The 12,127-nt window shown below is 33.6% G+C and overlaps 1 protein-coding gene across 2 annotated transcripts in view; it reads right to left on the bottom strand.

The window, feature by feature from the left end:
• Positions 1-12,127, bottom strand: part of LOC126884510 (NFX1-type zinc finger-containing protein 1-like) — a 415,118-nt gene that overhangs the window by 87,608 nt on the left and 315,383 nt on the right. For both annotated transcript variants that reach the window (XM_050650450.1, XM_050650451.1), the window contains exon 14: positions 4,504-4,738. In XM_050650450.1, coding sequence (XP_050506407.1) covers positions 4,504-4,738 — 235 coding nt within the window. The remainder of the gene's footprint in view (positions 1-4,503; positions 4,739-12,127) is intronic.

A 12,127-nucleotide genomic window follows, 5' to 3' on the forward strand; every position in this document is an offset into this window, starting at 1 on the left:
CCATCAAAAACATAAAGTAAGATCAAAATTAGCCATTCACGACCAATGATCAGTATCTCGAAAAATTCGCGGTATGTTGGGGATTTATAACGTCGATGTTAAAAGTTGCACCATTTGTTGTCTATAAAACATTTTGATCCAAAACTTTCCAGAAAACTTCTTTGTACTCATTTTTTAAAAATAATTTAATTTAAGATCTATATTTCAAATTTTGTCAGTCAAATTTTGCGATTAAACTTTGCAATTCACGAATCTGCACCTTGTACTTTAAAAGATTCATAACTTTTACTAGAATAAGACTAAAAGCTTAAAGCAGAAACCGTTGTCTTCAAAAAAGTGAGCGATATATAGTGTAGAACCTTTAGAAAAAAAATATTAAACCGGACCAGAGTTGTAGCGAGCTAAACGCAAAAAAACGTGATTTCATTTTTTTTTTATTTTTAGGGTACAATTGCAATTTTGACAATATTCCCCCACCTAAAATTTAAAATAAATTTTATTTTCGTTTTCATCAGGGTCAAAAACATACCTAATCTAAGTCCAAAATTAGCCATTCACAACTCATTGTCAGTATCTCGAAAAATAAGCGATATATTTGGGATGTCTAATGTCGACATTAAAAGTTTCACTTTTTTTTTGTATAAAACATTTTGATCTAAAACTTACCAGAAAACTTCATTGTACTCTCTGTTTTAGCATAAACGTGACTAAGAAGCTAAATTTTAAACTACGTCACACAACTTTTGCGATTAAACTTTGCAATGCACAAATCCGCACCTTTTCCTTTAAACAATTCATATCCTTTATCAGAATAAGAATAAAAACTTAAAGCAGGTACCGTTGTCTTCAGAAATATTAGAACTATATACTGTAAAAATTTCAGAAAAAAATGTTAAAATAGAACACAATTGTAGTGAGGTAAACGCAAAAAAGCGTGATTTAATTTTTTTTATTTTTGGGGTAAAATTGCGATTTTGACAATGTTCCCCCACATGAAATTCAAAATAAACCTCATTTTCGTTTTCAGCACCCTAGAAAATATAAAGTATGAATAAAATTAGTCATTCACCCCTCCGTGATCAGTATCTCGAAAACTAAGCGCTTTTTTGAGGGTGTGCCGTGTATGTTCTACAATGAACGGTTCGGGAGTTACGGAAGGTGCAAAGTGGAGGTTTTCCATATTTTTTATATTTTTTGGGCAAATTATAATATTATTACTGAGGAAACAAATTTTTTTAACAGGATTGTGTTTTCTAAATGTAATTTGCTATTTCAGTGGCCGGTGGTATGTTACTGATAAGCCGTTGTAGGAACGTCAACCTCACCACCTTCAAGAGGCTTCTACAGGCCCATATAGAACAATTTGGTGTTGGAGGAAAACTTTAATTTGGGATGGCGGGGTTACGCCTTTTTTGGACCAATTATACTATTCTACCTCCATAACTTTGGGACCGTTCGTTTTAGAAGGATTATGCATAGGACATTTTTTGTTTAAAATGTATAACATTTTTGTATAGAACATTGTTCACGCTAAACCGCATAGGTTTAGAAATATTGACGAAAAACGTAAAAAACTATCTACTATTTACAGACTTCTCCTCCACCTCCCCCCAAATCCGACGCTCAAAATGGTGTAACTTTTTACTGAACAATATGTGGACCATATATAACAATTTGTGTTAAAGGATAACTTTCACTTTGAATGTCTGGTTTTGGGTCTAGTTATACTATACTATTAAATTTTAGAATATTTAATAGAATTATGGCTGGTATTATAAACAACAAATAAATCATCAAATAAGTATCTGTGGGTTAAATTTACTCTGCTACTATATCGACAAATTAATTAAATTCCGTATTATTAAGCAAAACTACCAAGTAAATAACTAATAGGTCTGGATCCCGCGTATGAAAAAAAAGTTGATTAATAGCAAGCTGAAAATTTGTTAATAGCTTAAGGGTGTCTAGTCGGACAAACTTTGATATATGGGAACACTGGAACAGGGGCAGATTTAATTGTGGAACAGGTTAAAAATTTGGAACGGTCACACCACGAAAACGGCACATTTATTTTGTCCGACAGAACAGACTTAACCTCTCCGAACAGAGATTAAACTCTCATCCAAAAATCAGATTGCTATTTATCACCAAATGGGCGTTTTAATGAGTGGAACATCTAGCTAGAATATGTCAAATGACAGGAGTTATGACAGGTGATAAATAGCAGTCTGATTATTACATGAGAGTTTAATCTCTGTTAGGAGAGTTTAAGTCTGTTCTGTCGGACAAAATAAGTGTGCCGTTTTCGTGGTGTGACCGTTCCAAATTTTTAAACTGTTCCACAATTAAAACTGCCCCTGTTCCAGTTTTCCCATATATCAAAGTTTATCCGACTAGATACCCTTAAGCTATTAACAAATTTTCAGCTTGCTATTAATCAACTTTTCTTTTCATACGCGGGATCCAGACCTATAACTGATGAATATCATATTTATTGAAAACTGTTTGCAGTTTCTTAGTAAAATTATTACAGATGGCGGTATACAAAATATGTATAAGAAGTAAGAAAAAGATTATACAAATTAGTTTAATTTTATTTTTGTTATTTCCTAAAGTGTCAACACATGTTTTTTAAATTAGAAATATACAAATTATTATCAAAAAATGGCTTAGGTACTTATATTTTCACAGCAGCCGAAAACACATCGAAACTGTCATTAGTGTCATATTTACTTGTTAAATAGAATTTACTTGGTAGAAAACTAAAGAATAGTTTATTTCGCAGATTACCGGAGGGACCGCAGACGTTCGGATACAATTAGCGTCTCTTTGCAAAGACAATGACGTCGACTTTGCAAAATAACAAGACACTTACTCAACACACACACTACACATTACTCCCCTGAGTTAGTGATAAGTTATAGTCTAAAAAACAATTATGAAATTGACTGGCCAGTTGGTTGTGAAAACCAGTGCCAATAAAACACAAAACACACACATTTCGCAGATTAACTACCAGAGTGAATTTACTTTGCGTTTATAATACGCAAATCTGTAGAATAAATTGTTTTACTTTCAAACTAAATTTTACTTGGTAAGGTAAATGTTTTATAATACTGGGCATTAGAAAAATAGAGAATTAGAAATAAATTGTATACATTGTAAGAAATTGAATACTTGTAATTTGTGTTTGTACCCCTGATAATAACTCTTAGTAGTTGATGCAGGGTCATTTTTGTTTAAATAAAAACAAATCTATAAAAAATAAATTTAAATTGACGCAAATATTACAATGGGGCCCCAAATTACTGACAATTTAAATTTACTACGATGACTAGTTATTTCCATATTGTATAGGTATTTTGTCTTAGTATACCGGGTGTCCACTTATATTTCCCCCCATTTTAACTGCCTATAACTTCTAAATGGCTCAAGATAGAAATATGCGGTTTTCGCTGAAATATTTTATTTTAGTAAAAGTTTTGTCTGAATGGATTGAATTTTTTATATCGCTTTCAAATACGAAAACAAAAATGGCGGATTTTTGAAAAAAAAACGTTGTTAACTTTTTTTTAATAGAACACCCAATATATTTTTTTTGTAAATTGAAAGAAAGGTCATTTATCTATCCAGCGATATAAAATTTTTCAAAATCGGTTGTCAAATCACTGAGTAAATTAATTTTTAAAATGAGGGGTGCAACATGGATATCACATACCTAAATAACATAACTAAGCAAATTGATATTATGTTATGTGATTTCCACATTGCATCTCTCATTTTAAAAATTAATTGCTCAGTCATTTAACAACCGATTTTAAAAATTCTTATATCGCTGGATAGGTAAATGACTGTTTTTTCAAGTTTTTAGGTAAATGATCATTTTTTATCTCGCTTTTAAATAAAAAATGGCGGTTTTTTTAAAAAAAAACGTTGTTGACTTTTTTTTAAAACACCTAGTATATTTTTTTGTATTTTGAAAAAATGGTCATTTACCTATCCAAAGATATAAATTTTTAATATCGGTTGTCAAATGAGTGAGCAATTAATTTTTAAAGTGAGAGATGCAATGTGGAAATCACATAACATAATATCAATTTGCTTAGTATGTTATTTAGGTATGTGATATCCACGTTGCACCTCTCATTTTAAAAATTAATTACTCAGTGATTTGACAACCGATTTTGAGAAACTTTATATCGCTGGATAGGTGAATGACCTTTCTTTTAATTTACAAAAAATATACTGGGTGTTCCATTAAAAAAAAGTCAACAACGTTTTTTTCAAAAATCCGCCATTTTTGTTTTCGTATTTGAAAGCGATATAAAAAATTCAATTCATTCAGACAAAACTTTTACTAAAATAAAATATTTCAGCGAAAACCGCATATTTCTATCTTGAGCCGTTTAGAAGTTATAGGCAGTTAAAATGGGGGAAAATATAAGTGGACACCCGGTATTATTACGTAACTATTCATTAAATTAAAAAACGTATACTACTTACCGCTTTCTTTATAATAACATTGAATTTTCTTGATTACATGTCCACAAGGGCTTGGTATGTTGCAATTCACCAATTCTTTACACCTTGTTCTACAGGGTTCATTACATTTTTTCTTGCATTGATGACCGCATGGTAAAATACGGGGACATATACCATCTTTACAGTATTTTCTGTCGGCTTCATTTTTACATTCAATTTTTATAACGTGATTGCAGCCTGGTACAGTTTTCTCTACCTATTAAAATAAATATATACTGAACGACCCACACAATAAAATTGGAAAAAAATTATAAAATTTTATACACGTAATATCTGTATTTTTCAATTTATCAATTTCCATAAATTCTACTAAAGATAGCGCAAAGTCTTGGTCCAAAGTTATTTAAATGCATTTACTTTTTTAGAATCCCGCGAAAACTAATAAATATTTTTGTTAAAACGCAGAATGAAAGATTACGTTATTACCGAGGGCCGAATGTCCCTTAGAATAAACAAAAAGTTTCTTTTGAATGAAATATTTGAAATTAAAGATCACACTAGATTTTCTTTTTCTTTACTCGTGTAACTTATTAAAATAAACATTATACAAGTTTTCAGGTACTTTTGGCCCCCGGTAATAATGTAATCTTTCATTGTGCGTTGAAATTTTTCAAAAATACTTTTCAAAAGAAACTTTTCATTAAAAGAATGATTATGATCTAGAAGGTGACGTGCGTATGTAGAATCTGTTTTTCGATTGTTGAAAGCCCTTTTGTTGTGTTCTGCTATCAGTTTGTGAAAGGTTCTGCCAGATTGACCTATTCGATGGCTTAGTGTGAAAACCTCGTATCTCATTTTTTTTCAAAAATGACATTTTGGTGGTTTTAGTTTAAAAACCTTGTATCTCACGATTTACAACTGTTAGAAAAAATCCAAATACACCAGACTATTTTCTACAGCCGAAAAAAGAAACCACGTATATCAATTGCTCCCTTCATTTAGTGTGAATACCACGTATATTTATAACCAAGAATTTGGAGTGTTTGTTTAAGAAATTCGACTTGGAGAAATGTTTTTTTGTGAACAACAAAAGGTAGTCCGGCATATAGAAACATTTTATAAACCTTAAATCAAAAGATTTGTACTGTATCAACCTAGTATTTGGAGGTGTGCAATAAGCTATGAAAAATGAAAACCTCGTAAATAATCATAAACACAACCTCATTTTAGATGAAAAACACGTAGGTATATCAAGATATACGAGCTTATTATAGTTACTTGGGCAAAGGCTCTATATACTGCAAGGATATTTACGTGTTTTTCATAGTTAATATTTGTATTTTCAATTTAATAGCAACATTTAACACTTTCAGCTCTGGACCAAGATCAGATATTGGTCTCTATGTGCTCAAATTAAAATACGTAACAGTAGTTTTTGTTTTTAGATTATATTATGCAGAAAATAAGTTTTTTGTCTCTCCTGTAAAATTGTAATTTAATGAGATAGAGGTTTTCACACTAAGCCATCGCTATGTAAGTTTTAATTTGGCCTGTATATGGGATAGTGAAGAAGGTTGGTACTAGGTTTTTTCTGTCCTAGTTTATATACTAATTTCATGGCTTTCTTATGGAGTTTTTGTTTTAAAATTTTGTTAACTGTTTGTTCGTTGTAGCCATTATTTACTGCTATTGGCTTAATGATGTTCAGTTCCATCTCGAAGTTATTTTTGACATGGGAATTTCTGTCAATCTATGTACCATGCTGTGATAGGCTGCTAATTTATGTTGTATAGGATGGAATGATGAATTGTATAAAATTGTTTCAATATGGGTAGGTTTATGAAATACTGTTGTTTTGCAGTCTGGTAATAATAATTGTTACATCTACATAGAAATTTTATGGACTGATTCTGTTCTGTTTCTATTGTAAACTCAATATTACTATGGAGTGAACTAATGTATGATAAAATTGGTCAAATTGCCTGTTAGTTTATGGACTGTAAAGCATACTAGTAGATCATCCACCAATATAAGAACTGTTTGAATACAGGATGTTTTGAAATCGTTGTTTCTAGAATATGGTTCATAAAAATATCTAATAGCAATGGGCTTAGAGGATTGCCAGTGGTAAGTCCTGCACTGTTGTTTGTGTATATTTGATTATTAAATTCAAAGTAGTCCTGATTTATCCAAATTTCAAGAAGATGTAAAATTTCAGATGTAATGATCGGATAACCGAGTTACTGTAAGGATGTTTCCGAAGCAACTAGATCCTCACCAAGAAGATGAAAATCCTGCTAAACGTGGTAGATACTGCAATTGTTACAGTGAACAAATTAAGTCGTATAAGTCTATGAAATGTACAAAATGTAGTGCATTCACTTGTAAACGATATTCTAAATATAATATTGTATGTACAAATTGTAATGTTCAAATAATTTACCGTTTTTTGTACAATCTATTAAAATTAGTTAAATTAATAAAGCTTTTTTATTTCTTGACAAAATAAGTAAAGATACAGTTAATCAATAATAAAAAAGTGTCGAAGATAATTAGGAACGAATTAATAATAATAATAATAATAATAATAACACAATATTTGTCGACTATGTCGTAGAAGCTCACACGTTGGAATATTTGCATATGCTAATCTATTGTGCAGCAACAGCAATTGCTAATGTAATGGGCGTTAAGATCAGAACACGACGGGTTACTAATAACGAAAGAACTAGTAACAGAATTGCACCCTGGGAAAAAAGACTGCTCGGAAAGATCGAATTATTACGTAGGGATATTGGTATAGTCACAGAATACATACGAGGTGTAACAAGTAGAAAAGTTATCAGAAGAGCTGAAGAAATAATGCTGACTACCGCAAGACACTCAAGATATGATCCAGAAAACAACACAGCCCATCAGTGTCTGGATACATTAAAACAAAAGCTCTCCGTTTATTCAGGACGACTAAGGAGGTACAAAGCTAGTAACAACCGCAAAAGTGACAATGTTCTTTTTGAAAGTTCTGAAAAGGCGTTCTATCGAAAACTCAATTCCACTGTAGAACGTGTCGATAAGACTTACCCAAGCCAAGAAGAAATTCGTGAGTTTTGGGGAAATCAACTTTCCACGCCAGCTGCTCTCAACAACAATGCTGGATGGATAGAAGATACGACACAGAACTGCCAACACTACATTACCACCCTTTACGAACCCTTCACTACTGAAGAAGTCTCAAATACCATCAAAGAGCTTCATAACTGGAAATCTCCTGGACCAGACGGAGTTCAAAACTTTTGGCTCAAGAAGTTTTGGAGTGTTCATGAATGCTTATCAACACTAATTAATCATGTTATTTCTAATCCGCAGGATATACCATCATTCATAACTCAGGGAACCACTTATTTAATTCCGAAGGATCAAAATAACACCCAAGATCCAGCCAAATACCGCCCAATTACTTGTCTTCCAACTTTGTATAAATTGGTCACATCCTGTGTAGCCCGGCGTATCTACCAACACTGTGCTCTAAACAATATTATAGAGCCTCAACAGAAAGGATGCGCTAAGGGTTCCATGGGTTGCAAAGAACAACTCATCATCGACTCAGTCATTTCTAACCAGGCATATTCCAAAAAGAGAGACGGAGTGGAAGACTAGAATTCACCTTCAAATACCTGGTGAAAATAACATCGAAACTGAAAATATCGCAATCAGCCGGGGCCTGTTTCAAGGAGATTCGTTGAGTCCACTGTGGTTCTGTCTAGCTATGAACCCACTATCTCAGCTATTGAACTCCACAGACTCAGGTTTTAGCATCAAAAATAACAACAATGTAGTGGCGAAGCTTAATCATTTATTGTATATGGATGATTTGAAATTAATGGCTTCCACTCGAAACCAACTCGATGAGATGCTAAAAACTGTAGAAACTTTTTCTAATGATATTAGCATGCACTTCGGACTAGACAAGTGCCGTATTTTAAATACAGTCAGAGGAAAAGTACAGCCCGGAGGATTCGATATGCAAAATGGCCAGAACATCGTGGCCATGGGTGAAAACGATATGTATAAATATCTTGGAGTAAAGCAAGCGCGGAGAATTGACCATAAACAAATGAAAACGGAGATAACTACTGAGTTTATACGAAGGGTACAACAGCTTCTTCGCTCACACCTTAATAGTAGAAATTTGTTTAAGGCACTAAACACCTACGCATGCTCCGCGCTTAGCTATTCATTTGGCATTGCTAAGTGGACAAAAACGGACATAGAAAATCTTCAGCGAAAAGTAAGGACGCACCTCACAAAGACACAAAAACACCATCCAAAAAGTGCAGTAGAAAGAACGACATTACCACGGAATTTAGGAGGAAGAGGACTTATGGATATAGGTGAGCAATTAGACAAACAAATTGCTAATTTAAGATCTTATTTTCAGATGCAGGCTGAAACACTACTCTACATCGCGCTATCTGCGCAGTAGATGACACAACACCGATAAAACTGATACTAAGGAAGAAAAAGTGCGCGCCTGGATGGGTAAACCTATGCACGGGCGACATCACAATGAGGTCAGCCAAGATTATGTCGACAATATAGCGTCGAACTACTGGTTGACATCAGGAAAGATGTTCCCTGAAACGGAGGGTTCATTACTGGCCATTCAGGATCAGGTCATACCAACCAGAAATTACCTGAAATATATCATCAAAGACCCTCATGTTCAAAACGACAGATGCCGATATGGATGTCAAGCCCAAGAAACCATCCAACATCTTACAGGGGTATAATAGTCCAGGGTTACTAGGACCATCTTCTCCCGGTAAGGGTGGTTAACCCTTATCCGAGGGGTGGAATGATTAATAGTCATATCACTGCTTAAGTTGTTTTATTATACTTGCATGAGTATAAGCTGGTAGCAAGCTACGCGACGTCGTCTCGCGGAGTGGAGATGATACTATTTGAATATGAATAATCTTACGTCTAAGAAAGTATAATGACGAATGTGGAATGTGGATTCCCTTACTATGTTTTGATTGTATAAGTATATTTGAAAGTGCCGAGTCAGCGGCGACCCTGAAAGGTGTTTATAGTAAACACCGACCGTGACTGTATGTATAACTACTCCTCACAATCTAGGTCAATAATATTTATGTAACGAAAGATATTTGTTTATGATAACATTTAAATAATTGAAAGAAATTAACGTAGATAATTAAAGGGTGTTTTAAAAGATATCTAATAAGTACAGATGAATTCTTGTACACCTTTACCTCCTAAGAATTTTCTGACTACGGGGAAGAAAATTTTGCAAGTAGTGCTACCAACCAATACTGTGTTGTAATCAATACAAAAAAATTTTATTTTATATAAAAACTTTCCTAAAACTACGTAAATACATAAATAAAAATAAAAATGTTCGTTTAACAACATTGTTTCATTACACTTGTCACTCACTGTGTTTTCGGATTGTAAGCATATAATCTATTCTTATGTATTTCCTTGATTTTATTGTTTTCTATTCTGATTTTACAATTAACGTTATTTACTTCTGTTATTGTGAAGGGGCCTACATAAAGACTATCAAACTAACCATTCTCTTCCCTTTTTACCAGGACCAGGTCTCCTATTTTAAAGTGTTGAGGTGTTGCTTTGAGCTTATTCTTTTCTTGCCGCTCTTTTTTGTTTTTTAATAAGAAGGTTCTAGCTCTCTCGTGTGCGCTTTGTAGTTTGTATCGTAACTCATTGTAGTAGGCATCTATATTGTAACATGGTTGAATCTCCTGTGTAAGGTCTTCCGGTAGGTTAACCTTCCTGCCATATAACAGTTCGAACGGTGTGTATCCATGATACGCGTTAGGGGTTGTATTGTAGCAGTATGTGAACATTCTGCAACACACATCCCAATTTTCTCTGTCTTCGTCTATGAATGCTCTTACATACTCGTTCAACGTTCTGTGTAGTTTTTCGCAACTTCCAATGGACTGTGGGTGGTATGCCGTTGAAAAGTTGTGCTCTATTTTTAATAGCTTTGTTAATTCCTGCATTACTTCGTTCTTATACTCTGTGCCTTGGTCTGTTCTTATTTGCTTCATGAGTCCGTATGTTGGTATGAAATGATCAAAGATTCCTTGTGCTATTGTCTCTGCTTCTTTATTGCGCACTGGTATGCTGACCGCGTATTTTGTCAGTTCACACAACATTGTGATACAGTATCTATTACCTTCATTACTTCTAGTGAATGGACCTATTGTATCTATGTATACTATGTCCCATGGTTTGGAAGATGTGTCCGATATCACGAACTCTTCGACATGTGTTCTTTTCGGTTTGTTAATTTGACATTTGTGGCATTGTTTAACGTATTTTCTTACGTCTATTTCCAAATTTTTCCATCGGAATCTTGCCTTTAGCTTCTTTATTAGTCTATTATTCCCTACATCGCTAGTGTCCTCCGAACATCGGGTGATTATGGTATTCTTCTATTAATCTGTGTTTTTCTTTGTCATCTTTTATTGTTTCTGGTACTCCACATATGTACATTTCTATATTCTTCAATTTTTTATTTCCTTCTTTAATAAATTCATCAATTGTGCACAATTTAAAAATAATATCATTTACGTATATCTTTACTTTACGTACTGCATTCTCTACCGCCAGCTTATCAAGCTGTGCCAACGCTTGGTTTAAATCGAAATGATCCAATCCTGTGGCTATGCTTTTGCTGCATTTTATTTTGTTTTTGGCCCTAATGCTCAGTCTTAGTGAGATTAGTTCTGCTCCAAAGGACAAAATTGGTAGTCTATGCGCCTCTAAATTATTTAGTACCTTCCTTACTGTCTGTTTGGTGGCTTCTGGCTGTAGTGCGAGTTCACTTTCAGCCTTTGTTTGTCTTGCTTCTTTCTCCTTTTCTCTTGCTTGAGCTCTTGTTATAGCTAGTATATGGGTGTTGTCTATGTATAGGTTCTTTAGTTGATGCAATGTTATTCTTGAAAGGCTGTCTGCGTAGTTACTTTTCCCTGTTATATATTCTATCTCGAAGTCATATTCTTCTAGGTCTAATCTGATCCTCGTGAGTTTTGAGGCTGGTTCTTTCATTGCAAATAGGTGTGTCAAAGGTTTATGGTCTGTTTTTACTTTGAATGTTGGTGCTCCATATAGATAACATTTAAAATAATTAATTCCCCAATGGATCGCTAATAATTCCTTAACGATTATAGGTTTATTGCCTTCTCCTTTACTAAAACTTCTTGATGCATATGCTATAGGTAGGTCTATTCCGTTGTAATCTTGACTTAGGATTGCTGAACAACTCTCATTGGATGCGTCTGTTGTTAGGATAAACTGTTTATTGAAATCCGGATATTTTAGGATCGGTGGCTTCATTAAAGATGATTTAAGCTTATTGAATGCTTTTTCACACTCCTCAGACCAAAAAAATTCTACTCCTTTCCTCGATAATCTGTTGAGTGGTCTGCATATTTCCGCAAAATTTTTAATAAAACGTCTATAATAGTTGCAACATGCTACAAATCTCTTTGTTTCTTCCGCTGCCTTAGGTGTCGGGTATTGTTCAATTGCTGCATACTTCGCTTTGTCGGGTGATACTCCCTCTTGAGAAAGATCATGTCCTAAATATGTTACT

Source organism: Diabrotica virgifera, chromosome 5, assembly GCF_917563875.1.
Source record: "Diabrotica virgifera virgifera chromosome 5, PGI_DIABVI_V3a".
NCBI lineage: Eukaryota > Metazoa > Arthropoda > Insecta > Coleoptera > Chrysomelidae > Diabrotica > Diabrotica virgifera.